At 57.8% G+C, this 19,956-nt stretch overlaps 5 protein-coding genes across 5 annotated transcripts; 4 read left to right on the forward strand and 1 right to left on the reverse strand.

Annotated features, from left to right (window-relative positions):
* Positions 1-478: 478 nt before the first annotated feature.
* Positions 479-1,546, forward strand: PHYSODRAFT_501116 (hypothetical protein; the record flags this gene model as incomplete). Its single annotated transcript, XM_009529305.1, has 1 exon — positions 479-1,546. The coding sequence occupies one exon, from the start codon at positions 479-481 to the stop codon at positions 1,544-1,546; it is 1,068 nt and encodes a 355-aa protein (XP_009527600.1).
* A 344-nt stretch (positions 1,547-1,890) lies between these two features.
* On the forward strand, positions 1,891-2,757 carry PHYSODRAFT_559298 (hypothetical protein; the record flags this gene model as incomplete). The annotated part of the gene is made up of 2 exons (XM_009529306.1): positions 1,891-1,937; positions 2,094-2,757. 2 exons carry the CDS (start codon positions 1,891-1,893, stop codon positions 2,665-2,667), a joined length of 621 nt encoding a protein of 206 aa, XP_009527601.1. The 3' UTR covers positions 2,668-2,757.
* Positions 2,758-12,124: 9,367 nt separating this feature from the next.
* Positions 12,125-13,841, forward strand: PHYSODRAFT_301159 (hypothetical protein; the record flags this gene model as incomplete). The annotated part of the gene is made up of 2 exons (XM_009529307.1): positions 12,125-13,162; positions 13,308-13,841. 2 exons carry the CDS (start codon positions 12,125-12,127, stop codon positions 13,839-13,841), a joined length of 1,572 nt encoding a protein of 523 aa, XP_009527602.1.
* A 2,114-nt stretch (positions 13,842-15,955) lies between these two features.
* On the forward strand, positions 15,956-17,489 carry PHYSODRAFT_315268 (hypothetical protein; the record flags this gene model as incomplete). The annotated part of the gene is made up of 3 exons (XM_009529308.1): positions 15,956-16,742; positions 16,797-17,259; positions 17,471-17,489. The coding sequence occupies 3 exons, from the start codon at positions 15,956-15,958 to the stop codon at positions 17,487-17,489; spliced, it is 1,269 nt and encodes a 422-aa protein (XP_009527603.1).
* A 1,043-nt stretch (positions 17,490-18,532) lies between these two features.
* On the reverse strand, positions 18,533-19,162 carry PHYSODRAFT_256469 (hypothetical protein; the record flags this gene model as incomplete). The annotated part of the gene is made up of 1 exon (XM_009529309.1): positions 18,533-19,162. The coding sequence occupies one exon, from the start codon at positions 19,160-19,162 to the stop codon at positions 18,533-18,535; it is 630 nt and encodes a 209-aa protein (XP_009527604.1).
* Positions 19,163-19,956: the final 794 nt, after the last annotated feature.

Genomic DNA, 19,956 nt, shown 5'->3' on the forward strand with positions numbered 1-19,956 from the left:
CGAAGGTGATCGGCATTATGGCGAGCTTCACCAGTTTATGGCGACAAGAATCCAAGCTCGAATCCGTGGTGTTCGTGGGCGCGCTGAGGCACATCAGCGACAAATAGAACTGGATGAAGAGCTGAAGGAGGAAGCTCTTCACGAGCTGCAACAGGAGGCCGTTGTCAAGATTCAGACAAGAGCTCGTGGTGTACTGGTACGGAAGAAGATGCCAATCTCAGACTCGGAGAGACGACGAAGACGGCGGAGGCGATCCCAGCTCCGCAACAGCAACTCTCCTCCGAGTTCACCTGAACGTGTGGCGATGGGGGTTTATGATGACCCAGACGAGGTTGGGGAGTGGCCGGAAGAGATTGACTTGGAGCTTCTGGATGACTGGCAAGAGCTAAATCAACCATCCGGAACGCCCGAGGACACCGTGACGTACACTGAGTTTCTCTCGCGAGGCAGACTTCGAGTATTTTGTGGCACCTGGAATATGCACGCGAAGAAACCCACTGACGACTTACGCCTCTGGATTCGGCTCAACAAGTACCACATTATCGCCGTGGGCAGCGAAGAGTGCGTGAACTCCATCGCAAAGAGCGTCGTTTTCACGTCGAAAAAGTCGTGGGAGGACCAGTTAAGAAGCACTTTGGGCGATGACTATATCCTCGTGGCATCGCACGCGCTTACTGCCATTCACAACATCGTCTTCGTGCACTCCAGCCTCTTGCCACTGCTCGGCAACATTCAATCGGACGCCGTAGCCACTGGTCTCGGGAACCAGTTGGGCAACAAGGGAGGCGTGGGCATCAGCTTCACAGTGGGGGTGACCAGCTTCGCCTTCATCAACAGCCATTTCGAAGCGCACCAACGCAACGTGGCCAAGCGGAACGGCAACTTCCACCGGATCAACCACGAGCTCAAGCTCTCACCAACTGGAGCGCTGGCTTCCCCTACGAGCTCGACAGCGGTGGCTCCTACACCGGGCAAACCAGGCTTGAACGGGCTCGGTCGAACCTCTGCCAACCGGTTCTCAATACCAACCGTTGGTGCAGGACCCGGGGGTAAGCGCACCGTCAGCGAGCGCTTCGACCGCGTGTTCTGGTACGGAGACCTCAACTACCGCATCAACGGCACGAGACGCATGGTAGACACGTTGCTGCTGCGCAACCAGCACGAAGTTCTGCTGGCTAACGACCAGCTGCAGCGCGAGATGAAGGCGGGCAACGTGTTCGCGCACTTCCGCGAGGGCCAGCTGCACTTCCGCCCCACGTACAAGTTCGACAAGCGTAGCGACACGTACGACTCGTCCGCCAAGCAGCGCATCCCGTCCTGGACCGACCGCGTGCTGTTCCTGTCCAACGACAAGCTGCACGACGTGGAGCTGCTGAGCTACCGCAGCCAGACGGACTTCCGCACGTCCGACCACCGCCCCGTGTGCGCCGTCTTCCAGGCCAACTTCCGGCCAACGGAGACTGAGTCCGCAATGTCCCCGCGGCCAAGCAGCAGCGCCCATGACCAGGAGAACCACGCCACCAGCCAGGCATGCTCAATACAGTGACGAACCCTATCAAAATAAAATATCCCTTGTTCTGGAAGCTTGCGTGGTTGTTTTGGCAACTGAAAACAAGCAAGTTGCCTTTTGAACATCATTCTTGTTGAAGTGGTCGCGACCATCTGGAGGCAACTATCTAACGGACCATCACAAACCCACATTCGTTCAACGATGGCTTAAAAATTAACTTTGATTTTGTATTTTGCTATACTGGTCGGATAGCCTTGCTATATCGACTAAGTTCGACCGTCTTAAGTACGTTGGTTTCGGCCCGGCGCCCTCACACAATATATTCCGCAGTCAGCAGCGCAGACCGACCCCAAGCAGCGGCAAGGCAGCGAGCTCCGGACATGGCGCAGTACGGCAAGGCGAGCTACTGGGACGAGCGCTACACCAAGTACGTCTCCTTCCTCTCTCTCTCCTCCCTCCACCCACGCCACTGGCGCCTCCGTCCGCGCCCGATCTTGCAAGATACGGCCATTTTTGTCACCGTGCGTTGCCTCACGTTTTCGACACTTTGTTTTGGCCTATTTTCGACACTTTTTTTCGACAGAGACTCGGAGCAGTTCGACTGGTACCAGCGCTACGGCGGGCTCAAGGAGCTGCTGAACCAGTATGTCAAGAAGACGGACGCCATCCTCATGGCGGGCGCCGGCAACTCGCGCCTGTCGGAGGAGATGGTGAACGACGGCTACCAGAAGCTCATGAACGTGGACGTGTCCGAGATCGTGGTCAAGCAGATGGCCGCCAAGTACGAGGACCGCGTGGAGCAGCTGCAGTGGCAGAAGATGAACATGTGCTCGCTCGACTTCGCCGACGAGACGTACGACGCCGTGGTGGACAAGGGCACGATGGACTCGGTGCTCTGCGGCGAGGGCTCGACCGCCAACGTGGCCAAGATGTGCCAGGAGATCCACCGCGTGCTCAAGCCGAACGGCGTCTACTTCATCGTGTCGTACGGCGTGCCCGACAACCGGCTCAGCTACCTCGAGAACAAGGAGCTGCAGTGGAAGGTCACGGTGCACACGGTGCCTAAGCCCACGGTGAGCGCCGTGCAGGTCTCGGAGGCCGACGCCAACGCCGCGCACTACATCTACGTGTGCCAGAAGGGCGTCAAGACGGAGTAACGTTAAGGGTGCGGCGGACGGTTGGGTTGGTTGGAGCAAGGCTTTCCATAATATATCGACACTCTCACGAGCGACAGCGAGAGACGAGTTTTCCTAATTGGTGTTGGGTTGTGTGATGCGTTGTACGAAGTGCAGTTGCTGACAGCAACTTGCTGTTATGCGCAGGACGCCGATCCTTCTCCTTGTTGGTGCTCGCAGGATGTGTGAACGCATTTCAAAGGTCAGACGACGGTTGACTTTCGCCGACGTCGCAGATTTGGGTTTTGGTACACGGGTCTCAGTTCGAAAGAACACGCCGTTCTGCGTAATGCTGGCGCTGACTACGCCGAGCTGGAAGAACTCGTCTCCAGCTATCTCAGACCATCCATCGCTCAAGAACTTGACCCTTAGTTGGGCTTGCAGCGACCTTTCTATCGAGCTATTGGACTGGATCTGGGACCTGAGTTGCGTCTCCGTCGCAGCAGGGTGGGCACGTGGACCTTGACCAATTTGCTGCAGTTGAAGCCCTTCTACTATCGGTGGCAATGTGAGAAATCGCTCTATGAAGCCGCTAGCCGAGGACACATACAGGTGGTGGAGTGGCTGTTCTCCCACTTCTCGGTCTGCACAGCGCGTCAATCTGTCGTTGAAGCCGCTGCAGCCAAAGGACATCTATATGTGTTGGAGTTCCTGGGAAAGCAGAGATTACCTAACAGGTGTCCTTCAAGAGACGCAGGGTGGTGGAAGAAGCCGAAGGCGACTCGAAATATGGTTATGAGAAGAAGACGCCCAATATGGGGTTTTGGAGCGATAAAGTGGTGAAGTTGGTGATATCAAACGGATACGATGATGTTGCCGTGTGGCTATATGACCGTGAATCGTACTACTTGTATATCTCTGGCTACCGTGGCAGTCCTGGCAGCGAACAAATCACAAGCTCAATCGAAGTCGCTCTAAGATTGAACTCACCAAAAGGTTCGTGCCGAGGGGACACGAAATTTCAGATTTTGTTACGGACTTCACACGAGAAGAAGTGCTCAGGCGTTGTGGGTATGACCCATCGGAAGGCGTTGAACACCTGGTTGCTGGACGAGTTGGCTCGCACGAGTCGCTTGGATCTCGCGGCTCGGATCATAGGCCTGCACGATGGTCCTCGAGATTCACGTGACGAGTGGGCAGCTGAATGGGTAGACATGGCGAAACAGGCCTGCACGTGCGGTGATATGCCGCCGCTTGTCATGTGGATGGTGGACTTCCAGACAGAGCATGGATCGTATAGTGCCCTCTACAATCGAGATGGGGACTGGAGCTCATGGACCAACTCTTAACGATTTCTAGCGAAGATGAGAACATTGCTGTGATGCAATACCTTTTTGATCACGGGAGGGTCCAGAACTACAAGGGCGCGTTGCTGAATGCAGTGCGCAAGGCAGCGGGGAGTCTGTTAAGTTGCAGTCGAATTCGTCCTTGCGACTAACTTCCATCGTACTCTGTACTTAAGTACTGATCGAAGCGGCATGGAACGGGCAATTGGGCATGCTGAAATTTATTCACAACGCAGGTTTGTCGACGACGTCATGGCTACGTCCACCAGAAAAGCCGATCAAAATACGGGGCGAAAAGGTATTGAGAGAGCCAGCTGAGGAGAAGTACAAAGATCGGCTTACTGTGGATTTGTCCCTCATGGAGTGTTATGGATCAGGCTGCAGAAATCGGCAACCTAACATTTTTGGAGTGGCTGGATACAAATCGCCTAGAAGGCAGTTCAAAAGACGCGATGGACAGAGCAGCCCTCAACGGCCACTTGGAAGTGGTGTCACGGCTTCATCATCACCGACGAGAAGGGTGCACCGAAGAGGCCATGAATGGGGCTCCGATGAATGGACATCTGGACGTGGTGAAGTGGCTTCACGTTAATGGTACAGAAGGATGCACCTCAGACGCGATGGATCTGGCCGCAGCTCGAGGACATCTTGAAATGGTTGAGTGGCTTCACACCAACAGAAACGAGGGCTGTTCGACGGATGCGATGGATCTCGCCGCTGTGGTCATCTTTGTCGTAGGTTGAGCGCATAGGGCTCACAAGAAACAGAACCTCAAATACACACCAACTCGGTCTCTAAGTTTGGTCTGCCGTGGGAGACACCAAACTGAAGTCAGCACTGGTCGTGTGTAAGACGGTGCTCTCCAAGCACTTATCCGTTTAAATTTACAGTGCCGTAAGATGAAAAAAATACCGACCAAAGGCAAGGAGGAGCAGGACGTGCTTTCTTAGGAAGAAAGCCTGATCGTGGTAGAAAATAGTCGCCAAGAGGTGTGTTAAGTGCAAGTCCAACTGGGCATTATTCAATTAGCCGAGCTTCACCATTACCCACCCCGGAAGAACCCCAACAATGGATGTGACAGGCCACTGTCACACAGGCGCCACCGCGTGTGCGCGGTGGCCAATCAGAGCCTACTATAGGTTTAATGGCTGGGACGGTCTCGAGTGCCGAGACCGTCTCGGCACTTAATTCCAGAGTTCAATTTGCCTACTACTTCCTCTGCTTGTGTAAGCACGTAACGGGCTGCAGTTACCCCGTTACACCTGGTAGCACTTCGCTAATCCGTCCAACGCCCAAGATCGTGATGAACATGAACGACACGTCGATGCCTGACGCGCCCCCGACGACTGCCACTTCACTGGAGCACGCCAGCTTTCCTCACCTGTCGGCGACCGAGTGGGTGGCGCTACACCGCCTCGCAGTGGTGTCTGGTGACGCTGTGATCAAGACACTGCTGACGGCGGGAACCGAGGAGCAACAACGCCTGGCCGCCCAGCGCGTGAACTCGCTGACCTCCGTCAGCGAGTGTCGACTCCCACGCAGACCAAGAACAAGTCCGACATCGTGAAGCTCGATGCCTCCACGTACAGCGGTGAAGGCGAGGGCCGCCTTCACTTGAACCGCTGGTTCTGCGAGGTGGACATCGCGATCGAAGCTCGGCAGCCGTCTACCGAGCTCGCGCGCACGCGCTTTCTCCTGTCCAAGCTGGCGGGGAAGGCGAAGGAGTGGGCGCTCGGCAAGCTCGTGGCCGACGCTTCCTGCTTCCCGACCATGGCATCGATGAAGGCGGACTTGCGACTCGCGTTCGAGCCGCCCCAAGATGAAAGCGTTCAGCGCTCCGCCTTCCTGGCGTTGAAGCAAGGACGCATGTCCATGCTTGAGTACATCCAGCGCGCACGACACCTTGTGTCGTGCATCACGACGCATCCCGTAGACATGGCGACCCAAGTCCACGTCTTCATCTCCGGCATGAGCGCTGGCTACCAGCGCTTCTACCTGACCCGGAAGACCCCACCGACACTCGAAGAGGCCTTCGCTGTTGCGCTCCGTGAAGACTACAGTGTGACGGCGTCGCAGGCTTTTGATGTCTCTCGGGCTCCAGTGCCCGATCCGGAGCCGATGGAGGTGGATGCGATTTAACGGTTCGGTGGACGTCGGGTGCCGACGTCATCAGCAAGGCCGCCAACGGTCTCGTCAACGCGCAGTCCCCGCCCGATGCGCTGCTACCGCTGTGGGAAACCTGGACATCGCGCGGCTATTTGCCGCGCTCCGGCGCCGATGCAGGCGAACGTCACGGCCGCGAACGATGTCGCCGCTCCAAAAAACGGCGACAACCAGTAGGTGCGGGGCTCCCTACTGGACGTGGAAGGAGCGATGGTTCTCTGGTGGCAGAACCTCCTCCTAGCCCTCCCGTGCTTCATGCACAACTCTTTGCCACCACCTCCGGCAGTGGCACGAGGCTGATTGTGCTCCGCCTCCACGTGGACGGCGCGACGCGCCCTCTTCGCGCGCTGCTGGACTCGGGCGACACGAACAACTTCGTTCGCGCCGAGAGCTTGTCGGTGTTACCGGCGGACATGAACATTCGCGACAGGCCGGGCGACATGATCGTGAAGTACGCTGATGGGAAGCCGCGGCGGACGCCGGCGCTCGACGACCTTTGCGTACGAGTTCGACGGGTTCCGCAGTTCCGAGGAGTTCTTGGTGATCGAGCTGAGCGGGTCGTTCGACTGTGTCTTCGGCATCCCGTGGCTCGCCCGCCACCAGCCTGAGATCAACTGGCTGACTGGCACAGTCCGCCCTCGAGACATTGATGTGAATGCAGTATTGGCGTTCCTGTGCGGAACGCCTAACCAGTGGCCGCATGTTGCCGTCATGGACCCTGACTCCATGACCCATGCTGCGCACAAAGCGAGCGATGGCCCTTCGTGTGCGGTGTGCGAACTCGCAACCCGCGCCGGTCCTGAGCAGGAGCCTCAGGACGTGTCTGACGTGGTCGAGCATGGATTCCCACGTCCCTATGAGCAGCGGTTCTCGGAAGCAGACAATGACGTGGTCGAGCCACGTCAGGACTAGCAGCGGCTCTCCAACGTTGAAGAGCGAGAAGATGTGGTTGAGCGTGGCCTCCCACACGCGGTCGAGCATGGGTTCCCGCGAGTGGTCGAGCGGGAGCTTCCTGAAGAAGAAGATGTGGTTGAGCGTGGTCTCCCACGCGCGGTCGAGCATGGGTTCCCGCGTGTGGTCGAGCGGGAGCTCCCTGATGAAGTCGACGCGGTCGTGTCCAATGACCTGCGTCCAGGCGCCGACGTTGTGTCCCGGCGCCCCAGTTCAGCGGCCGGGATCGAGCATGGGCTCTCATCGGCAGCTTCGAACGACACTCCACGTCCGGTTCGATGTCGCGGACGTCGCAATCCGCGCCGTCCTCGTACGCCATCGGCGGACTCGGTTGAGGATGAGGCTGAAGTGATCTCAGTCCTGGTGGGGGACGACGCGGAGGCGGCTCCGCGTGTACGCGACGTCGAAGTCGCACGTCCACCGTGCAACGCCGCCGAGATCACTCGGTTGCCTGGGCTCTCGTGGAAACACTTTCTCCGTGACCTGAAGAAGGGCGAGATCGAGCAGGTGTGCATGATCGTCGCCGAAGACGCCGAGTCAATTACGGCCGTCGCAACCAGTGCGACGGACCCAGCTTCCGACGCCAGGACGCGCCCAAAAGGAGCCGAGCCGAAGAACGCCCGTCAAGCCCGCTACGCAGCTCAGTCGTTGCCGGCGCTCGAAGCGGCCGGCAACCCAGTCGCTCCGCTCGTGCGCGAATTCATGGAGATTTTCCCGGACAAGGTTCCAGCCGTTCTTCCACCCGACCGCGGTGTTCGGCACGAGATTGACCTCGTGCCCGGTGCGAAGTACTGCGTGACGCGGCAGTGGCCGCTTCCTCGCGACCAAGTCGAAGCTATTGACGCCTTCTTCGAGAGTCGCCGGCAAGCCGGCCACGATCGCGAGAGTCTCTCGCCGCACTCCAGTCCGACGTTCTGCGTGAAGAAAGCAACCGGCGACTGGAGAATCGCCCACGCCTTCAACAAGCTCAACGAGGCCACCATACCGGCGCAAACGCCGTTCCCGAGGAAGGACATGGTGTTGGACACCATGTCTGGCAGCACGAAGTACAGTGCCATTGATCTGATGGATAGCTTCTATCAGATCTTGATGCACGAAGACGATGTGCCGCTGACAGCGGTCAGCACGCCCAGCGGGATGTTGTGGGAATGGCTCGTGATGCCGCAGGGGCTCAAGAACGCCCCCGCCACCTTCAACCGGATGGTGTACAACTTGCTTCGGCCGTACCGAGACTTCGCGCCCAGCTACTTCGACGACATCTTCATTCACAATCGTGCCGAGGACGGCATGACGGACGTTGAGGTCCACCTACAACACCTGCGCAAGGTGTTCGAGGTGATGAAGAAGAACAAGCTGAACACCAACTTGAAGAAGTGCATCTTCTGCGCTCCCGAGATCCCTGTACTCGGGAGCTACGTCAGCAAGGACGGTGTCCGCGCCGACCCCGAGAAGATCGAGGCCATCTGCGCGTGGCCGACGCCGCAGGACCAGAAGCAGCTCCGGCAGTGGCTGGGGCTCGCCCCGTATCTTCACCATTACTCGAAGAACTTCGCTTCGACGATCCGCCCGCTATCTCAACTACTCAAGGCAGACGCCACGTGGTCGTGGCGTCCCGAGCACCAAGCTGCCTTCGACGCGGTGAAGTCGAGCTTGTCCACCGCGCCCGTGCTCATGCTTCCAGACCACTCGAAGCCCATCCATGTCGTGCGCGACGCGAGCGATTTCGCGATCGGATGCGCCTTGATGCAGTTCGATGACGAAGGACGCGAGCGGGTCGTCAGCTACCAGTCGCGTCAGCTGAAGCCGGCGGAACGGAATTTTCCGGTCCATGATAAGGAGCTGCTGGCCATGCGCTACGCCCTCATCAAGTTCCGCGTGTATCTCCCCGGCGAGCAGACCTTCGCGATCTACACCGATCACGCGTCGTTGAGGACAGCGACGAGGAGCCCCCACTTGTCCCAGCGTATGACGCGCTGGTTGTCCCTGTTCTCCGAGTACAACTTCGTCGTGCACTACAAGCCGGGCAAGACCAACATCCTTGCCGACGCGTTATCGCGTCGGCCTGACTACGTGCAGTCAGGTCGCCACGCAGTTGGTGACGAGGACGACGACGAGTGCGCCGTATGCACTGCCGAAGACGTCGCTGCTATTGAGGTTGCAGCGACCGGTCCGCTCCGTGACTTGATCGTGGACGCGTACAAGGAGCTGCTTGGAGCTGATCCAGTTCCTGCGAGACCCTGGTACCGTGGCGAAGCGCAAGCTGTCTCCACGCAGCCGCTCCCGCGCCGACCGCTACTCGCTGGACGGCGAGTTGCTCACGTACCGCGTCGACCGCGAAGACCCCCGCGCATCGTCGTTCCTCTGGGCGACGATCTCCGAGCTCGGCTGATCCACGAGTTCCATGCCACGCCGAGCGGCGGCCACCTTGGACGCGAGAAGACGTTCGCGTCGCTGTCCAGAGACTTCTACTGGCCGCATATGTACATGTGGGTCCGGAAATGGGTACGCTCCTGCGAAGCGTGCCAACGCGTGAAGCCGAATCCGTCCAAGCAGGCTCCGCTTCGACCTCTCCCAGTCGCCACAGACGCATGGGCGTCTGTCAGCATGGACTTCGTCTTCGGGCTGCCCCGAGACACTCAAGGGCGCACTGGCGTGCTTGGCTTCGTTGATCGGCTCAGCAAGATGCTTCATCTTGCTCCTGTTGCTGCCAGCATCACGGCGAAGCAAACCGCCGCGATCTTCGTGGACGTGGTGTACCGCCACCACGGGCTTCCGTCCTCCATCGTATCGGATCGCGACCCTCGCTTTACGTCTGCTTTCTGGCGAGAGCTTTTCCAGTTGCTGGGGACGCGGTTGTGCATGTCCACCGCGTCGCATCCGGAGACAGACGGCCAAACTGAGCGCGCCAACCGTGATGTTGAAGACATACTACGCAGCTTCGCTACGTCGTTCAAGTCGTGGTGCACCTTCCTGCCCCTGGTCGAATTCGCCCTCAACAACGCTGTCCACGCATCGACCGGGCTGTCCCCGTTCTTCGTCAACTTCGGTCGCCATCCTCGCGTTCCAGCGCTCGTTGGTGTGGAGCGCTCTGAGGCTCCGGCTGGTCGCGCTGCTGAAGACGCGGGCGATCCCGCGTCACTCGTTCCGGATGAAGACGTTGCTGTAGACCCCGACCCAGGCCAAGCTGATCGTCGTGGCCCCGTCCCCGACGCTGTCTCCGCGTTGTTACATGGCGTCACCACTCGTCGAGGCTCTAACGCTCCAGCAGTCGGAGTGCGCACACGTGCCGCCACGCGGGCGGCACACGAGAGACCACACGCTAACCCCGAACGAGCTTCGCGCACACGTTCCGCTAGGAGGGCGGCACCTTCGGACATCGCAGCTTGGACTTCGCGCACGCTGATTGACCCGATGCCACGTCGGGCCGTCGAGTATCAAGACGCGCAAGAGGCGGCGACACCTGCCGCGCCAGTTCCTGCCAACTTCGATCCGCTCCCAGCGCCGCAGCCCCAAGACACTGCGGCTGTCCGCGACTTCCTGCAGAAACGTGAGTCGGTTGTGCGTTATGTACGCGACACCATCGCGGCGGCGGTGGACCGGCAAAAGGAATATGCTGATCGACGAGGGCGACGACATCTGGAGACGTTCGCCGTGGGCGATCGGGTGCTGCTCTCTACGACGGGCATGTCGCCAAGTTTGGTGACGCGAACAAGCTCGCGCCCCGATTTATTGGACCTTTTAAAGTGACGAAGGTACTCGGCGACGCCTACACGCTGCAGCTCCCTACGGCACTCCGGCTGCACCCTACGTTCTAGGTTGGCCGACTGCGACGATACCATCCCGCTGCCATTCCCGGCGGCGCCGATGACCATGCCCAAGTCGATCATGACGCTGCGCCATCGCAGCGTCAGCCCGAGGTTCGCGCATCTGCATTCCAGCGCGACGGTCCTGCTACCCTAGTGGACGCTGCTGGGAACCAGCGTCACATTGTTGAAGCCATTCTCAACCACGACGACCACCGAGATGCACCGCAGCGCGCACGCACGGATCGCGGCACTCGTCGCCGCGATGGAGAGATACCTTCGCACCGCCGGTATCTGGTTCGATGGCTTGGCCCGATGGACGACAGCTGGGAGCCAAGCGAGGTCCTACTCGCAGATGCCCCCGACTGCGTGGCGGCGTACGAGACGTCGCTTGCAGAGGGCGCGGCGGCGAGCCGTGCCTAACTCAATGAGTGCCTCGCAAGAGCAGACAGCCCAGCGGCGATGCCTGACTTCAGACGACGGACGACCTTCGGTGTTCCAGGATTCGCGGCGACCTGACCCACGGTGGAGTCATGGTGCGTACCACCGCGACGAACTCGCTTCATGCCACGCCAGCGCCGGACCAGCTGCACCAAGATCGCTCCGTTGAAGCCCACGCTGCTGCTGCGGTCGCGCAACAGCCAGCCCTTGATAACGTCCGAGACACTGCTGCGCTGCTTCACTCACTTCGCGCGCGCTGTCGGCCCGCGCCTGCCAAGTAGCGTCACGTCCGCCTCGCGAAGCTCTGCAGTTCCTTTCTAGAGTTTAGATATGTGTATGTTTCAATCTTGAGTAGGGGGTGGTGTGACAGGCCACTGTCACACAGGCGCCACCGCGTGTGCGCGGTGGCCAATCAGAGCCCACTATAGGTTTAATGGCTGGGACGGTCTCGAGTGCCGAGACCGTCTCGGCACTTAATACCAGAGTTCAATTTGCCTACTACTTCCTCTGCTTGTGTAAGCACGTAACGGGCTGCAGTTAGCCCGTTACAATGGATTCACCCACCTACACACAGGTTGAAAGCATGACCCCACTGGAGACTACTGTCGCCCTCGCGGATCAAGGCCAAGATTCTGGCGACGACTCATCTCTTCTCCTTCCTCGGCGCCTCTTACGCAAGACACTGAGAGCAGGACCCCCCTTCCCCGATTGAGAAGCATTTCGCAAGGAGGTCGGCAGCGCTCGAAGCGATTAATTACTGACGTGGTATTTCCCCTTTCTGAGGCGAATGGCGCGATGAACTACGCACCGCAGGAAGATTTGGTGGCACGCTTCCAGATTCGCCAGATCCACCGGACAGCGTTGCACACCCCACCTCTTTCAGATCGCGTCTCAAACCACAAAAGATCATCGGTCAGCTCGAGCCCGCGGCCAACACAGGACGTCAACACAGGCGGTGGTTTCGACCAAACTGATTCCAGAAACCAATCAAAGTTGACTTCACTACGATATTTTACCTCGGTGAACGCCACCAGCAGCTCATGGATTGAGCAGGTAGAAACTGCATCTTGGGCAATCTACACCAGTCTCGCCACACCAATCTCGCCATATTCGGCGTTCTCTCAGGTGCGCTACTTGGTGACTTTATTAGTCGCAGCTACCTACGTGTTGTTCTTCCCACTTGAATTCGCATTCCCGAGCCAGCATTTCGACTACGTGAATGGCATCGTCGGGTTTCTGCTGGGTCTAGACGCACTGGCTTCGCTCCACATCAGCTACGTGAGGAAAGACGGCTCCATTGCAAAGTCACATCAAGATATCGCCCTCCACTACCTGAAAACTCGCTTCGTCCCCGACGCTTTACTTGTGATCCCGCTTCTTGTGCATGTGCACCTCGGCGAAATTATTGAAGACTGGATGCATTTCTTACTCGATCTCCTGAGTGCAGAACGCCTCGTATACATCATCCGGTTTGTGCAGAAGACTTCGTCCGAGCATCTTCACCAACCTGGGGGTGGCTACGATCTGTGGGCCTGGCTGTTCTACTCGAGGTACTCGCATCTTCTCCGCATTGCTGCAACGGTGACTATGGTTGTCTGCATCGCTCACTACACGGCGTGTATGTGGACGGCCCCGTTAGAGGAGGCTGACGAGTACGACGAAGCTACCGGTTCGTGGCGGAAACAGTGTTCTGCAAGTTTTTACACTGCCTTACTGTTGCTCCAAGGTGATGCAATCGGTACGAACACTGCAGCTCAAAACCTCTTTGCGTCCTTGTTAGTGTTCATCGGCTCGCTCGTGTTCGCCATCATGTTCGGCCACGTCGCGATCCTGGTAACTCGTCTGCGTACCAACGCAAAATGGAGGAGGTTTACGCCATGACCGCCAAGCTGCAGCTGCCTCTCCCGCTGCGAGAGCGTATTCACGAGTACTACGAGCATCTGTGGCACGAGTACGCGTGTATTGAGAGATCGTCCAGTTTTCCAAGAAGCTCTCGCACACCCTTGGTCTTGAAGTCGTGCTACTGAAGTATATGGAAGTCGTGATGCATATTCCTTTCTGGAGGGACTGCACCCCAAGCTTCCAGAAGCAGCTGATGCAGTGCCTCGACGTACGCGTTTACCTGCCCAATGATATTATTATGCGCCAAGGGGACGTGGATGTTGAGTTCTACATGATAAATCGTGGCTACTGTGAACTTACATCGGGTAGCGATCAATTCGAAAGGGTTACAACCTCGATAATACCGCCGATGGCTACTAGTAAAGCTAGCACTACTAGCATTCGGAGTCGGCGGAGATCCTCAGTGTTACCGTTATTACCCATAGCGGTTGTTAATGACGGACACCTCCAGTCCGCGTATGAGCTTGATCCTGTTCAACGGCAGTACTATAGCACCACCGAACGCCCAACTGCAGAAGGAGGATACGAGGTTTTGATATCAAGAGGCCAAGCCTTCGGGGATCTGGCTCTGCTAACAAATTATCAGCGCGAGGCCACTGTACGAGCGTGACTCACGTCGAGATGTGTATTCTCTCCTGGGATAGCTTCCAGGCGGTACTGACACGATACCCTGCGGATCGACGACGAGTAGTTGTCAGTATGCTCACCTCGTACATTGAGGGCCACGAGTCCCGGCAACTGCCCTGTCAGCTTGGATAGTGGACACGCAGGCATATCCGAGTCCTCTCCACGATTCGATTCTTTCGGTTGTGCACTGAAGACCTCGTCAACCGAGCGCGTCGGCGGCTTGAGAACTAGCATCGGGGCAAAAAATATCCTGTGCATTAGGTGCATTTGGGTCACTCTGCCCGACAGTTTTCAAGCAACTTCAGGATCGCCTACAGTTCAGACTCCTTGGAGGATTCCAGTCGATTACCAGATTTGAAGAGCTCTTCAAGGCCCATCAAAGCCTGAAAAGGCAAATAGCTGACGCCTCCCTGTTAACCCAGCATCTCCAACATTCAGAACGCAGGCCAGTGGTTGGCCACATGCGCCGCGGACGCAATGGTCAAAACGAGTAGCAACTCCCCCCCCCCTTCTGCGCGCGCGCGCACACACACACACACGTTTCCGGATATCGAAAGAGCTCTATCTAGAAGGTTGATCAGTTGCGCAATGCCTCGTTCCTCGCGCTCTTAAAACCCCAGAACTTGATCTCCGCCCAGGGGTTACAAAACCAATTGCGGTCCACGGGAGGTGCAGGAATAGTGTCTTCCATCCAGCGCGCGTCCCAGCCCGTTGGGTAGTTGCGTCAGATCACCGATACCGTTGGGTGTGCGAGCCGGCAAAAAATAAACTTGGCCGCTCTCCACACTAGCAAAGTTCGTCTTGCCCACAACCGAATCAGTACTGAATTGAACACGAATTTCCGCCCCACCACGTTCCTCTCTCATGGCCGACGAAACATCCACAGACGTCGAAGTCATGACGCCAGACCTCTCTAAAGAAGAATTCTCGACAGCGTCAACCTCGTGGCAAAATGAACCGGACGTACTGCTGGCGCGCTTCAAGAGCAATGTGAGAATCGCGCGACGACACTCCACCCAACTGGCCCCAGGCGTCGTGTATCCCATCCCGGAAGGTACTGGAGAAGCTGCCCCCAATGGAACAATCGGCCAAGCAAGGCGACTGTTACGGCGCAGCTCAACCCTCCGCGGTTTAACCCCCACGTCCAAGCCATGGGCTCCGATGCTCGCTGGGATCAGTCGCGCTGGAGCAAGCTTGAAGGCTTATAATGACAACACGGAGGACGCCAAAGAAGCCATCTGTGAGACCCCATACGAGGAAATGATGATGCGCTTCCAGATCCGCCAGATCCAACGCACCGCGTCGGGGACAGTGGTGCGTGCGGATGACAGGCGAGGTTCAGCAGGCTCGAGCCGCTCCCCAGAGACCGACACTGCCGGCCGTATCAATAGCCCAGAGAACACCCATGATAACCCCATGGACCAGCCAAATCACGAGGAAGTACCAGATCAGCTGCGGGCCCAGCCACGGCTCTCCTCGCTACAGACGAGTGAGCGCCTCAGCTCCAGCTACGATGCGCCTGTCGTGGACGGTGCGAGCCACGCGAGCACGGTCCCTCCTTTAGGCGGAAGATTCGCCTCGTTTCCATCAAGACAGGTCAATTTTGCCGCTGCTCGAGCGATTGAACAGCCTGATCCGTGGCGTGACCTACGCGAGTCTATTATCGACCTGCTCCGTGTCTGGATTGACATGGTATTGACGCCATTTACACCGTTCTCCGGGTTTTCCCAAGTGCGATACCTGATGGTTCTGCTGGTTACAACGACTTATGTGGTGTTTTTCCCCTTGGGCTTCGCCTTCCCCGACGTGGAGCAATTCACGTACGTCGATGGTGCAGTGGGCGTACTGCTAGTTCTTGACGTGTTGCTCAGTCTTCACACCAGCTTCATGCAGCCTGACGGAACCATTGTGACCTCGCACCGGGAGATCGCTCGTCACTATCTGAAAACCCGCTTCGTAGTCGACGCTCTGCTTACGATCCCGCTGGTCGCGCATGTGGACAACAAAGCCGGGAGAAAATTCGGCGGCACGTGGCTTCACTTATTCCTCGACATCTTGAGTGCTGAGCGGCTTGCCTTCTTTGCCAGATTCGTCCGCATGATCTGGCTGATGCGGCTGAATCAATCCGGAAGCGGCAACAGCTTCTGGGCCTGGCTGCTCTACTCGCGGTACTCGCATCTGCTCCGCATTGCTGGCATTGTCACGATGCTGGTGGGCATTGCGCACTACATCGCCTGCGTGTGGAACGTCTTGCTCGAAAAAGGCGGCGACTTGAGTGACGAGTCTGCTTCCTGGCAGGAGCAGTACTCCGCGAGCTTCTACTCCGCGCTGTTGTTGCTACAAGGCGAGGCCGTGCCGACTGATACTGCTGGTCAAAATCTGTTCGCGTCGCTCTCTGTCCTTGTGGGTTCCATCGTACTTGCTGTCATCTTCGGTCACGTCGCCATCCTCGTGTCGAATTTCAACGCGAATTTCACGAACTACCAACGCAAGATGGAGGCTGTTTTCGCCATGACCGCTAAACTCCAACTGCCTCCTTCACTACGAGAGCGTATCCACGAGTACTACGAGCACTTGTGGCACGAATACGAGTGTTTAGACGGTGAGATTGTCCAATTCTCCAAGGAATTATCCCACACGCTCGGACTGGAGGTCGTGCTCTTCAAGTACATGGAGCTGGTCATGCACGTCCCCTTCTGGAAGGACTGCACGCCCGATTTCCAGAAGCAGTTGATACTGCGGCTCGATGTACGCGTCTATCTCCCCAACGACTTCATTATGCGGGAAGGCGAGGTGGATGACGAGTTTTACATGGTGAACCGCGGCTACTGCGAGCTCAGTCGCGCTCTGCATCGCTTTGAGCGGATCTCCAACACCATGATTGGTATGAGGAGGACGAGCAGCACTCCTGGGTTTAATACCAGTCGAAGCCAAGGAGGACTGACCGGGCGGAGCAACGGTGGCATGACAGGCCGTCGTCGGTACTCAGGGCTGACTGGAGTGAGTCTCAACGACGGCCATCGACAGTCGGCGTACGAGCTGGACCCAGCTCAGCGTCGGTACTACAGCAGCACTGGCCGTCGAACCGCCAGAGCGTACGAGATCATGATAACAAGAGGCCAAGCGTTCGGAGACCTGGCGCTGTTGATGAACTACCAGCGAGCAGCCAATGTGCGCGCCATCACCCACGTCGAGATGTGCGTGCTCAGTCGCGACAACTTCCAGGCAGTCCTCACCAAGTACCCGGACGACCGACGGCGCGTGGTTGTGGACATGCTCACGTCGTACATGCAGAGCTACGAGATGACACACTCGCGCTGTCCACTGCTTGAGCTTGTGCGTAAAGTTTACAGCGCCGAGGCGATCGCTGAGGCGTGTGCGAAAGCTGGATCGGCTCCACCGTTGCTTCCTCCGGTGTTAACAGCTCGCCAAGCCGCCGAGCGAGTTTACACAGCCATCAACTTGGAGACGAACGATGCGACGCTGAAGTTTGGCATCGGCGCGAACATCCGCGAGCAGCTCATCGATTTGCGCGAGCGCAGGCGACAGAAGCGTCAAACTCAGCGACACCCGCGCTCCATTTTGGGTCAGAGTGCTCGAAACCTTGTACAGAAAACTGGGGGTGACGTGAGGGACCGACGGACTAGTGAACACACTAGCGATATCACGGAACGAGACTCGGTCACGGCGACAATTGATCCACCTCCGCAAGAACCAGCACCAGTACTGCAGACACCACAAGCTCAGTCGGGTTTATCCTGGCAGGAACGGTTGCAACAGATTGAAGAGCGCGAGGTGGTGATTCTACGAGCGCTGCAGGACCTTCAGACGAGTTTCACGCTGCTTCAGGCACGACAAGCGACGCAATCTGCTCCTGCGCCTAGAGCTGCAACTCGACCTCCTCTTGGCGGCCCATCGCCAAGCTCAGAGCTTGGATCAGCGCAGAACTTGCCCAGTCGGAAGCGATCTCTACCGGAAAAAGAGATCCCAACACCAGAATCTGCTGCGGTTACTCGCCCAAGGCTGCTTCAGCGCATGGGGTCATTGGTACGCCGTTCTTCTGCGAATGTAGTGGATACCCAACCTCAGCAGCAAGAAGTGAAGCCATCACCCACGTGCTACGCAGACCAGCTCTTTAAATCCCACACCAAAGCCGCGTCGTTCCGCGTGCCACCCGCTCACAGACGACTGCGCACTCGTCCTATCCCCAAAATGGCGCGAGCCTCCACGTTTTCTATGCGTTCTGAAAAATCACCCCGCGTCGACACGACCGACAATTCCACAGCGACAATCTTCAATCCACTGGAATCTCCCAGCACAACGCCTGCCTCAGCGCGTGGAGAATACCCACCGAAGAAGAGGAGCTTCCGCCGCACGCACAGCCAAACGCTGCAGGCTCTAGTCGAAGGAAAAGTCGTCTCCCAGCCAAATTCCAGCGTCGCATCGGGGTCAAACCCAGCCACTCGGCTCTTTCGACGCGTGAGCCCAGCCGTGGCAGAGACCCGAGAATCCCCCACACGCTACGCCGACGCACTCTTTCGCCCGCGGACTATTGCCTTCGACAAACTCTCGACTGATGCAGACAGCTCGACGTAGTTATTGGGCGAGAGTATTCTTACAAGGCCTAAAATCCACAGAAGTTGCGCTAGCTGCAGCTTTTGCATTCGTTTTTTTTCAGTGACGCCTCGCTTTCTTGTTCTCCAGAATATGCACGACGTCGAAGTACCCAGCTGCCCTAGCTCTCGCTACTGCCTCGTCGACGCTCACTTGGTCACACTGGTCTCGCAGCAACTCCACCACCTCCACACGGCCTTCCATTGCTGCTGCCGAGAGAGCAAACTTGACAGCCAAGACGTCACATTTCTCCATCAAAACTTCCACGACCTCGCCATGACCACGCGGAGCAGCGCAAGTCAGCGCACGCGTGATAGTGTACCCGTCCATTTGGCTCAGCAAGCGCTCTACAAGGACGACAACACCATCCGCCGCAGCGCCTGCAAAGACATTCGCGATCGTGATGTGGTCGCAACTGCCGAGCACCAACTCCGCGATGTCCGTCATAGCACAAGCCGCGATCTGCGGCAACGCCCGTTGGTATGTGGCCTGGTCGCTGTGCGCAAGGATAACTTGGGCGACCTCCCGGCATTTCTCCTTCGCCGCCTTGACCAAAGCTTGCACTCGGGTGTCGACGCTGCTACTCTTCACAAACACTCGCGCCATTTCCGCGCTCTTCTTCTCCACGGCAACGTCCAGACCCCAGCTCACATCAGCGTCCCCACATTTGTCAACTAGAAGCTCCAGCATGTCGACCGCGCCGTCGGACGCCGCTTGTTGCAAGTTCCACGATGTCACTCTTCAGACCCTCTCCCCTGGCCTGCGTCGCCTGGCATAACTCCAGTGCCAGCTCCGCCACAGCCAGCTGATTGTCGACGACCGCCGGGTGCAGCAGGCTGCCTATGGGCATATCCACCCGGTCCAATAGCAGCTTAAGCATCACACACCAAAGTCGCAACAAGTAGCTCGATGTGGGCGAGATTCCACTACACCACTGATTTTCAATTGCTCTGCAGCTGGTACCTGGTACCACCCGCTGCCCTTCGTAGTGAGCATTTGGTATGGCGTCGCACGCCAACACCTTCACCACTTAGCAAAACCACTGCTAGGCCGAACACGATCCACTGCACCACAGCTCCAAGCACTTACTGCTCGCCTCGACCTGGGGCCTTCAGACCACCATCGTATACTATCTCAGCCCAGGCGACCGGTGCCGCGCGCCATCACAATCGTCTACCGGCCGATCTTGGCTGGATCTGACCATGGACCATGACGCTCTTTGATGTGGCCCCACCTGTCCACGTATCTCCATCATTTGCGTGGTCTGTCCTTAAAGCGTTTACCTTCGCCGTAGTCATCGCTAACACGGCCACATCTGCACGTCATCTCGTCTTCATTTTGCTTGGGAACTTGGCCCCGTTCGCTGCTGCAGCACCACGATCTCCTCGACGGGCTCTTCCAGCCGCGCCCTTCATCTCGATTAACGGGTCCGCAGTCTACACCAGCGACAATTCATGTGAGATCTGGTAAGGAGATGTGCAGTC

This window comes from Phytophthora sojae (genome assembly GCF_000149755.1).
Source record: "Phytophthora sojae unplaced genomic scaffold PHYSOscaffold_4, whole genome shotgun sequence".
NCBI classification, from domain to species: domain Eukaryota; phylum Oomycota; class Peronosporomycetes; order Peronosporales; family Peronosporaceae; genus Phytophthora; species Phytophthora sojae.